Source organism: Alosa alosa, chromosome 1, assembly GCF_017589495.1.
Source record: "Alosa alosa isolate M-15738 ecotype Scorff River chromosome 1, AALO_Geno_1.1, whole genome shotgun sequence".
NCBI lineage: Eukaryota > Metazoa > Chordata > Actinopteri > Clupeiformes > Clupeidae > Alosa > Alosa alosa.
In genome coordinates, this window is record NC_063189.1 from 14,587,831 (window position 1) to 14,599,360 (window position 11,530).

General features: G+C 43.2%; 2 protein-coding genes across 4 annotated transcripts in view; both read left to right on the plus strand.

Annotated features, from left to right (window-relative positions):
* LOC125306544 (transducin-like enhancer protein 4) overlaps nucleotides 1–3,785 on the plus strand; it is a 21,912-nt gene extending 18,127 nt beyond the window's left edge. For 2 of the 3 annotated variants that reach the window (XM_048261966.1, XM_048261962.1), the window contains exons 10-14: nucleotides 748–795; nucleotides 1,672–1,839; nucleotides 2,105–2,229; nucleotides 2,676–3,077; nucleotides 3,211–3,785. In XM_048261966.1, coding sequence (XP_048117923.1) covers nucleotides 748–795; nucleotides 1,672–1,839; nucleotides 2,105–2,229; nucleotides 2,676–3,077; nucleotides 3,211–3,262 — 795 coding nt within the window. In that variant the 3' untranslated portion in view covers nucleotides 3,263–3,785. The remainder of the gene's footprint in view (nucleotides 1–747; nucleotides 796–1,671; nucleotides 1,840–2,104; nucleotides 2,230–2,675; nucleotides 3,078–3,210) is intronic. The other variant, XM_048261975.1, reaches the window with a different exon arrangement.
* Nucleotides 3,786–7,144: 3,359 nt separating this feature from the next.
* Nucleotides 7,145–10,610, plus strand: LOC125306515 (zinc finger protein 853). The gene is made up of 2 exons (XM_048261932.1): nucleotides 7,145–7,566; nucleotides 8,221–10,610. Exons 1-2 carry the CDS (start codon nucleotides 7,287–7,289, stop codon nucleotides 9,522–9,524), a joined length of 1,584 nt encoding a protein of 527 aa, XP_048117889.1. The 5' UTR covers nucleotides 7,145–7,286; the 3' UTR covers nucleotides 9,525–10,610.
* The last annotated feature ends 920 nt before the right edge of the window (nucleotides 10,611–11,530 follow it).

An 11,530-nucleotide genomic window follows, 5' to 3' on the forward strand; every position in this document is an offset into this window, starting at 1 on the left:
ATCACCATCAATATCACAACACTACCATCCCCCCACACATGACATAAATATTATCCCTCACCATCAGCCCACACACAGCGTTAATATTATCCCTCACCATCACCCCACACACAGTGTAAATATCCCTCACCATCAATATCACACTACCACCCCCACACATGACATAAATATTATCCCTCACCATCAGCCCACACACAGCGGTAATATTATCCCTCACCATCACCCCACACACAGTGTAAATATCCATCACCATCAATATCACAACACTACCATCCCCCCACACATGACATAAATATTATCCCTCACCATCAGCCCACACACACAGCGTTAATGTTATCCCTCACCATCACCCCACACACAGTGTAAATATCCCTCACCATCAATATCACACTACCACCCCCCCCACACATGACATAAATATTATCCCTCACCATCAGCCCACACACAGCGTTAATATTATCCCTCACCATCACCCCACACACAGTGTAAATATCCCTCCCCATCCCCAACACCATCAAGATTATGGCCCCTGGACGCAGAGTAAATATCCATCACTATATATCATATTTACCAATACTAACAGAATTACTTTTACTATTGCTAGTTAAACACTAGACATTGTTGTGTGACATATTCATGTCTGTTGTGTGACATATTCATGACTATTGTGTGACGTATTCATGTTCGTTGTGTGACGTATTCATGTCTGCTGTGTGATGTATTCATGTGATGTATTTGATGGTGCAGGACGATGAGGGAGACAGGAGTGAGGTGGACGTTGGCATGAGCTCAGAGGTGAGTCTGCCCACCAACCAGCAACTCAAATGAGAATTAAGTACCCATCAATGTCCCTAAATAGCTATATTACCAACATAGAACCATCCACTACTTAAAATATTTCTCTACTAAGGGATGGCTCCTCACAGAAACCACACAGCCTTTTAAGGACCCAATGCACAGGACCCACTCATTCTAAACCCCATCATCCTTTGCTCACTAACAGTATCTGTGAAAGTATGAAATGAAAGCGTAAATCCAGAGATGCTCTCTTCTTAGTCCATCAACAGAACTCTTCGCAGATGACTTTGCAACATTTTCCCTCCTAAAACGCATTACCTTATGTAGACTTAGAAGCATTGTTGGATTAATTATCTTACCTTGATGAGGAAGACATTTCTATACTTCTTCAACAAAGTTGTCCAATCACAGGCCCTCTTCCATCCACTTTTCTGCAGTCTGTACCACTCACTATTCTACCTGCTATACTGCTCTACTGGTGACAATTATAGGAAATAGTTATAATGCAGTATCCAAACCCTCACACACACTTTCCCACAACTCCTCTTTTCCTGTTTACTCTCTTTTACACGCTAAACTAAACAAACCGATTAATTAATTAATTAATTAATCACACACACACACACACACACACACACACAAACACACACACACACACACACACACACACACACACACACACACACACACCTTAGGTTGAGTGCTAGGATAAAGCCGGCTCTAGGCAGGGATTTCGAATGCTACAGTAGTGGATCTGGTTCACCTGCTGTCCCTAGTGAACTGAACTCCCATTAGGACCCCTCTAACCCCCTTAGGCAGACCTGCTGAAAGCCATTAGTAATCTCTGGTGCTCCTTTTTGTTGTGTCCCACAGGGCCAGAGACCTCGCCCCGGGGTGCCCCCCTCCCCCCCAGATGGGAACGGGCTGGGGGGGCCACTGTCGCCCAGGAGGGTTCGTCCCAGAGGTAGCAGCCCCTCTACATCCAGCCAATCACAGTCCCCCACCGCGGGGAACAGCACCCACCTGGGACAGGTACACATGGTAACAGTGACCTTGAAGATGATGATGAATAACACAAAGCTGTAAAGCTGATGCCAAATATTCAGAAAATAAATATTGATGTAGTGGTAATAGTGTATTAATATTTTAATATATCAATATATTATATACCATATCCAATAGTATTTAATAGTCATTTAATGGTTGTAAATCTGAGCACTCCTCCATTCTTTTCCTTTTTCTTTTTTTTACTCCCTCTTTCTTTTGTCTCTCTCTCTCTCTCGTTGTCTGTCTGTCTCTCTTGCAGGGAGGGGCACGATCACCCTCTCCCCCCCGACGGGTGTCTCTGACTCCAGGATCTCCTCTTCATCCTCCTTCTCATCCTCTCCCCCCTCCCGCTCGACACGTACTCCACCCCCCACCTCCCTCTAGGTGAGTCACAGCTTATTCTTGCTAGTCTTACTGGTCTCCATCCAGTTAGATCTGTACACTGTGCCTCAGCGAAGAGCCAGTATATACATTGATTACTGTACCTCAGTGATGGCTAACTTCTGTCTCTTCTTTTTTAAATGTTCTCTTTCTCTTCCTTTTTTCTGCTCATCTCTCATTGTGCCATTCTTTCTCTCTTCTCTTCTGACTCCTTCTCTCTTGCCCCCTATTGTTATCATCCTCTCTTTCCCTCTGTTTCTCTCACTCCCTCTCCCTCTCTCTGGCCCCTCTCTTCCTTCTCCTTTTTTCTTTCACTCGCCTTTCTCTATTTCTCTCTCTGCTGTTTCCCCTCTCTTCCTCTTCCCCTCTCTCTGTATTCCCTCTTTTCTCCCTATCATTCTGTTTTCCTCCATCTCTCCCTTTCTCCCATCATGTCTTTCTGCTCTTAGATGTCTGAGGAAGGCAGAGGGTAGAAGCTGCTTGTCCATCAATCACCTCTCTCTCTGCATGTGTGTGTGTGTGTGTGTGTGTGTGTGTGTGTGTGTGTGTGTGTGTGTGTGTGCGTGCGTGGGTGTGTGTGTGTGCAAGGGGGGTGGCTCTGGTGCCTTTCTGCAGTGTCCTCACTCTCTATTAACTCTCAGTTCAAACACATCAAACACATACACACACACACACACTTTTTTTCTCTCTCTTTCTCTCTCTCTCTTTCTCTCTCTCACACACACTCACACACATACACAAAGCAAAAGACAGATCACAGACGCTACAGCAGACACACACACACACACACACACACACACACACTCAAAAGCTAAGGCATCAAAGCAATTCTCAGGAGGCTGTTTGCAAAGGTAAGAAGACAATATCCAGACAGCCTCAACTGTTTTGAGATTCACTTATATATATATATATATATATATATATATATATATATATATATATTTATCATATAATTCCCTTCAAGTATCTGTGTTTTATTTGCAGATGTCACCCAACTCCTTCAATCATGTTCCAAGCCCCTACTGTCTCTTCCTGAAAGTTCCTCCCTGATGGACCAATCAGGTCAGAGGTCACGCCCTTCACTAAGACCATCCACGCAATGCCCCTCCTCTCTGTGGCTGTTGGATAATCTTTCACCAATCAGCATAGACCACTGTGTAAGGACAAGCGTCGGTGGGGCTACTGGCGAAACCGCCCTCCTTCAACACTGTTTGTATTTTTCTCTTGCTACTCTGCACGAAGCACAGCGGGGAAAGGACCTAACAACTATTTATATTTTCCTCTGGATTGAAAGACCCAGGCGTGTGGGGTTTACTTCAAGTGTCCACTGAAGCTTGGTTCACAACGAACTCAAAGGGAGAGCTTTCACTCACTGACCCCAATTCAACTAGTATAGATGGGACACTCTCTCATGCACAGCCATAACATCTTACTGCTGTCAACAGATCCATCTTTGTGGTCTAGTGTTCTTTCTCTCTGATGATACTCATAGTGCTGTTCTTTAGCGGTTTCCTAATTGGTTTCAGTGTTGATTTGACAATAAAGAACATGGGACTTGGTTTGCCTGTGAACCTGCAGTATTTTTGATGATAATGTGAAAAGTACTTGTTGGTGGTAGCCTAGCCTAGTTGTGCAAAGTACTACTGATGTGTATGTGCCATGAGGGAAAAAAAACAGAAACTCCCTGAGATAGCTGTGCCATTTCCAATTAACAAGTCGGCAAAGCGGACTGCTGAGTTAGTGTAAGCATTATTGTAAGGACAATCAGTGTAGAGAAAGAACATCACTTAACACAATGGTGGCAGGTTAAGGTCATGTTAGCCAGGCATATTAACAAACACGTATAGAGATAAACCAAGGTGAACCACTAAATATTGGTGGCCATGATTAAAGCATTAAAGGTAGGGTCCATAATCCTGGTGAAATATTTGCTGGTTTTTGAACTCAAGAGCCAATTAAATTACACCCCTCCCTTCCATGTTCCTGAAATAAAACTACATGTTAGAGAATATTGTTATTGAAAATTCTTGGCCGGTCCAAGGCCTGAAGGCAGGGGTGGAAGGGAAGGATCTTAGAAGCACAGGGACATGCAGAAAAAGCAAGGGGAAGGGTCAAGAGGAAATATGGGTGTGGCCTTTTCCAAGCTCATTTGTGCAACTCGAGTTTCAGCAAGTAAAACTAAGGCTATGTTCACACTTGGCATCTTCTTTTGACAAGAAAAGTGTGCCAGGGCACTTTATCGGGACAAAAAAAAACGCTGGTGGAAAAAAACAGTTGAAGGAGTCTTTTTCTGCCATACCAACATGTGCTAATTAAGAGTTAAGGTTAGCTAGCTAGTATGCAATAGACTGCAATACTGACCAGAAAATGTGGGTCCAGTTTTACTAACGAATATGAATATGGTGATAAACTTTAATTCTCACGTCATATAGCTCATTTTGCTCAAAGTCAATCGCAATAAGTTTCTCCACTGCCGCTGTCTCCATTTCTGCTGGTTGTTATGGAATACGAATGTCTCATTACTCAGCACTCAGCTTGTAATTGGTCAGCCGTCAAAAAAGCGTTAGGGCGCTTATTTTTGAGAAGGTGATCTTTTTTCAACTTTAAAAGAAAAAAAAACGCTCAGGACTTGGACAGGATTGTAATGTAAAAAGGACGCTGCAGCTTCAAAGAAGACGTATGTGAACACAGCCTCAGACAGGTAACTTATGTCACAGTATGTCAAGTGTCTGCATCGCATCTGGCTCTGCTTTATGCTTTATATTAAGGCAGTGTTTCTCAAAGTGTGGTCCGGGGACCACTGGTGGTCCGCGAGCAAACGTGGTAATTGCAATAGTTGCAGTATTGAACCAACTTGTATGTAAATCCTGCAACACTGCCTATAGTTACGCCAGTTTAAATCATATGAATCCTCTGACACAATAAGCAAGGTGCAAAAACAGTAAGCAAGGTGGTTCAGTGAGTAGGCCTATTCTGTAATATAATGTTGACGTAGGTCTACTGTTTTTTTTTTTTTTTTAGCTAGGTGGTCCGTGATTCTTTTTTTATTGGTTAAGTGGTCCTTGGTCTGAAAAAGTTTGAGAAACACTGTATTAAGGCATCATTAACTAACATTAATTATTAACACAAATAAACTCCAGTCTCAATCAAACATTCTAGATTGCTTCAGATAAACTTTGGTATTAATTAATCAGAAATGTAAATGTATAAAAAAAAAAGTTTATTGTGTTGTTAATGTTAACTAAGTACATTTTACATTCAGGATCACTTAGATAACTTGGTTCTTAAATTAAATTATTAAATATTAACTGAAGAATTAACACACATAACACAAATAATACATATTGTAGTCCATGTTTAATTAATGTGAACTAAAAATCTTAATTCATGTTGGTTAATGAAAACCCTAATGTCAGGCATTATCAAAACCATTAAATTGGTCTTCTGTGTTTTTCAACCTTAAATGGCCTGATTAAACCAAGGACATGTATAAACAACTCTGCGCGGTGTAGGTGTGTCTTTGAGTGTGTTATGTGTCATTATAACCAACATTTAATTCAACCAGCCCAGCATGTACCCCCTCTCCAAACCACTCCATTCCATGACTGTAATATAACATTCTTCCATGGATTTGTCAGTATGATGACAGTAAGTTTTGCATAGAGCCTAATCTTATGGTTGTTCAGTAGATTCTCTGCTCTCTCTTTCTCCCTCTCTCTGCAACCCCCTGCCACAGAAAAGACAGAAAATAGAGATGGAGAGAATAAGAAGAAAATGGAGATATGAGAAATAAGATATGCGATATAAGATATGAGAATTAAGACACACATGAGCAAAATGGCAGCATCCTGAGTATTGTCCGCACTGATGATTTCAATTAGTGTGTGCACAACATTTGTTGGATTTTATTCATTGTATCATTTTAGACCTTCACCACAGCTCACCACAAATTGTAATACCGATGGCCTACACATGTTGGTAGATATGATATTTGTAAAGTATTTTGCTTAATTTAAAACATATAGTAGCCTAGCCTGGGAATAATCCTATAGAGAAGGGTCTGTTGTCAACAAGGCTATAGCCTTGAAGCTGGTTAATACAATGCATACCCATAACCTATGTACTGTCAGTGGAGGGAATTTCTATTGGGCTTTTGAAATCGGAAAAACTAATTGTTACAGCACAGCAGAAACCCCAATGTCAGAATAGAAAAATGTATCCTGATATCATCAATGAATAGTGTTGAAAATGTCTGTGTGTGTCCAAAGAGCCTAGTGCCATGCCTACATACTTGCAACAAAATTCAGGTTTGGGTAACTATTTAAATTACTATCATTTTCTTAACTTTTACTATTGGGTTTCAAAACATTTTCAACCCACAAAATGTCTACTTTTGTAGGCTAATCAAGGTGGTTTTGTAAATAATCATGTGTTTCATCACAGGTCACAGCAGTTATAGTTAGACTATAGGCCTTCGCCTTGCATACAGCCTTTGTGTGCAAATTTTTGGTAAGAAAAATAATGCACTAGGTCTCATTCACTTTTAAGCATTTATCTTTCAGTATTTTAATCAATCTTTAGGCTATTATGTTTTTTAAAAATATCAATAAAAATACAGCCTGCAGCCACACGCAATTCACTGGGAGTGCTGTTAGGGCGTGGTGTCTCTCTGGTGTTCAATTTAGGGATCTAGTTGAACATTGTTTGACAAATCTGAGGCACTCACACGAGGACTATGTGTATTAAAAGTCTTTAATCTCACATGGTCATTCACTTAAACCATGCATTCAGCCTTCATTGTAAGTCAAAATGGTTGAGTCCGTCTGGGTATTCCCAGGCTAGGTTGAGTAGGCTACTAGCCTCTTGGTTTGACTTCTGAAGACCAATCATATTTTAGCGACCGCCTACCCGGAAGTCAACAACACGTATTTGAGGCAGTGATGACCAAGTTATCAAAGTGAAATCTTTTGAAGTGTAAGATTATCGATTACAATTACATTCCTTTACAATTATAATTCTAGACGTTTACTAGTCTATCTACGGTTGATAATTGGTCAATTATGTTATCTAAAGACTGCAACAGTGTTAATGTTCAGTCCAGGTTGTCTTCGATCATGGAGGTGTTGTCTAAGTCAGCTGTTGCCGAGATAACTAAGGTGTTTGATGACGGTTTCCTACTCTTGCGATTGGAAATGTGTCGGAAGGACGCAAAAATCGAGGCTTTAAAGCAAAAAGTGGTCGCTTTGGAAGATGATTTGCAGTCAACACGTCGAATGACAGGCTCCGCACCTCTGCCCTGCTGCGAAGAAACAGCGGACGGTGAAAGGAAACACGATGAAGGTAACAGCCTACCAGCAAAAGCACGTATAGTAGCCTATCTTGCTCTAATGCCTGGTTTATGCTCAAAATGAAGAATTTATGCCAATGAAACTGTCAGTGAAATCAGAATGCCAAGTCCTTACTCCATTGTTTATGAACAAAATAGTCAAACTGCTTATGTTGTCAATATAACAGTTTAGGCTAGTATTTTTAATGAAAAATGCACAAGGCAGCACTTCTGCGTGGTATAGTCTAGCTAGCTATTTCAAAACTTCTAAGTTACACATTATTGTGTGAGACAGATTGATTGCAAAAGACTGGATGTTTCAAAGTTTTTACTTCGCCTATGTAGCCCACTGCACTGTTTGTAGAAAACAAATGCTTTTACAGCATTGTGCAAAGATTTACAAATTTACAGTAAAACATAGGAAACACACCTGGTCAGAACGGTGCACCTCTGTAAGTCAGATTTACTGGATAGATAAATCTTTGATACATCTTGATTCCTGACATTCCTGTATGTCAGGCCACACACACACACACACACACACACACACATGCACATAGCCTACTGTAATTCCCTTTAGTGTAATGTGTGACTACAAAATTGGCTAGCATAGAGACTGTTGCTGTTGCTATGGAATAGTTCACTTGGCTTTTTGCTTTTCTGTTCAGGACTTAAGGAATGCCATGGAGGAACCGGCCAGAACCATCACATATTTCCGGTGATGCAGCAGAGCCTGACCAGTCCTCCGCAACAACTCGAGGGAACGCACTCTCTCGTCTGTCACAGTGCCGAATGCGACGCAGAAATCTCACAAACAGAGGACGGCAACACAAAGGTCCCACACACACAGGACTTCAGTGCGCAGACCAGACAGAGGGTGGACTTGGACACTCCAGATGTGTCGAACTCAAACCCACACAGCGCACGTGCTCACACCTCTACCTCTCAGCTCACACACACACATCTCACAGACTCTCAGGACTCGGCCTCTGCGCTCACACACACTCAGGGTCCGGTGGGGGTTGGGGAGCTGCAGCTGGAGCTGAAGGCTGAGCAGGAGGAGCAGCTGGACCAGACCCTCCACCAGGGGGCAGTGGAGTGTGAGTACACGCCTGGGGCAGCGGAGCACGGCGGCCCCCAGTCATGGGCAAACAGCAGGGCAGAGTCACACCACATGAGTTCTGAGACAATGGGAGGGGCTGGGGCAGAGCTTACAACACAGCCACAGGAAGCAGAAGCACACCTGGAGCCCTTTGCGATGGACGTTTCTGGAAGCGGGCAGATCTCCCAGATGGATTTGCGGCCTGAGGAAGTGGAGCAGAGAGACCTGCAGCCGTGGCCTCACCGCAAGGAAGAGCTAGAGGGGCAGGGACATCCTGTCAGTCACCACCCACTGGGTGTGGCCTCGCTGGTCCACCCCTCCAGTCAGCCATGGCTGGCCGTGTCTCCTAACAGTGGATCAAGGGCAGGGCCTAAAAGAGGCGGTTCGGCGGTTTGGAGCAAGGCTGTGTCCGCACACATGCACACAGCAGCTTTTCCAAAGCCAACACAGGACGTGATATCACACCTCAGCCTGCAGCCGTCTGCCTCTCGGGATAAACACCTCCAGGCTCAAAAGACATCTGTGCAAGGCCAGGTAAACAACAACGTTGTCATGGACAACCACAGTGGCAGAGCTGGCGTTGGTGGCGGCGGCAGCAGCGGTGGCAGCGGGGTTGTGGGGAGGAGCGCTGTCCAGAGGAGGGCACCGGTGAGGGAGAAGTGGTTCATCTGCTCGTTCTGCGGGAAGAGCTTCGACCGCTTCAGCCACCTGCAGATGCACCAGCGCGTGCACACGGGGGAGCGGCCGTACAGCTGCGGCGTGTGTGGACGCTGCTTCACCCAGCAGAGCAACCTGCGCACCCACCAGAGGGTGCACAGAGACCGGCTCACACACACGCTGCCACACACACACGCACGGACATACCGGTGATCAATTTTAAACACACTACCACACACACATAGGTCTCTACCATGGATAATTGGTTAAACAAAGAGATGCATACATTAGAGGGTCTACAGTGACTGGGTAACACATACAGAGCCAATGATTGATTAAGTACAGGTACACACACACACACACACACACACACACACACACACACACACACACACACACACACACACAAGGTTGCATAGTGACATGGCTAGACACACTTATAGCCACATACAGTACACCCAGACGTCCCTACCAGTGATCGGTTAAACACAGATACACACACCAGTTGGGCAGCAGTGACAGCCCTGCGCAGTCAAACATCCACACACATTCGTGTCCCTACCGATATACCAGGACACACAAGCTTGAAGAGGGACCACATGGACACACACACACACACACACACACACACACACACACACACTCGTCCTTACTGATGAGGGGGTGAACATAAAGACCAAGGCCAAAGGCACACAGAAGTAGAGCCAGACACCCAAACGCAAAACATAGCCATAATAGCAGCCACAGGACCATACGAAAAGGTGCACACAGTTAGGGCCTAACAAACTCACAACCTGCTGATTCTGGCTCATCTAATGACTCAAACACAAAAACAAAGACAGTTGCAAGAGCATTTTAGAACCCTTAATTTTACTATGGTCATTACCTCTAAGGAAACTTTTTTACAATCAACAAAGGACACCAAGTTCTATGCAGTGCATTCAAGAACCGTACTGCTATGTGACATCAGTGCAGGCACATTAATTGTGTTGTTTAAAAGGACGCCACACTGTGCAACCTGCTTAGAAAGTTACCCCCCAACTGTTACATGGAGTAAGAATTCTAGTGACATAGTTTTCTTTCACAACTGAACTTTCTCAGTCACCCAGTGTAATAGGCAGTGTCCTTTAGGGGTGGAAGGGTAATTTATGATCACCCTTATTCTACTATTATATACTGTATATTGAAACACAAAACACCCAGACTATAACTGTCTATTTTAATGTCATGTCTTCCATGCTGCCAGTTATACAACCCCAAATCAGAAAAAGTTTGGATGTTGTATAAAATGCAAATAAGAACAGAATGTGATAATATACAAGTCTTGTAAACCCATATTTAGCAGCAAAAAGGACATAGACAACAAATCAAATAGAAAAAAATGAAAGTTTGGACTATTTCATGGAAAATATGTTCATTTTAATTTGATTTGATGCCAGCAACATGTTTAAAAAAAGTTGGGACAGGGAATGTTTACCACTGTGCTGCTTCACCTCTTCATTTAACAAAATTCTGTAAATGTTTAGGAACTGAGGAGACCAGGGGCCTATTGCACAAAACTAGGATAAGGGATTAAGCCGGGATATCTTGGTTATCCTGGCTCAATTTATCCGTGATCCAGTTGCACAAAAGCGGGATAGGGGGCAACAGGATATGTTATGGTATAAGTTACCATGGCGATTTATTCTGTGGAGCTGGCCTGCTCCAGACCTGGCCTGCTCCAGTGTGAACGCTTTTATCGTTATGGTTATAGTTATTGTTATCATTATCGTTCTTGGTGTGAATAGGCCTTTAGTCATGTTTTTCATCTAATTTGACAGGTCTGGACTGCAGACAGGCCATTTTAGCTCCTGGACTCTTCCTCTATGGAGAAATACTGAAATATATGCAGAATTCATTTTGCATTGTTTCCTGAAATTTTCAAGGTCTTCCCTGGAAAAGACATTGCCTGGGTGGCAGTGTAGCTCAAACCCTGTACACCTCATTCAGAATTGATTGTAATTTGGCAGATGTGCCAGATACTCATGCTGTCACCTCCACACCATCATAGATTCGGTTCATAGGTTTCAAACTGAGCACTAAAACAAGCAGGATAGGTTGGATAGGCCCTCTCCTCTAGCCCAAATGAGTCCATGATTTCCAAAACGAATGGCATTTGTAATTTAAAAAAAATTACATTGTTTCATCATTTGTGCACACAGGTTTACACAGAGTGATAA

Excerpts from the sequence above, each read along its gene's own strand:
- LOC125306515 (XM_048261932.1), top strand. The coding sequence starts at position 7,287 with ATGTTATCTAAAGACTGCAACAGTGTTAATGTTCAGTCCAGGTTGTCT. Across the intron at positions 7,567-8,220 it reads TGAAAGGAAACACGATGAAG|GACTTAAGGAATGCCATGGA; the intron begins GTAACAGCCTAC and ends TTTTCTGTTCAG.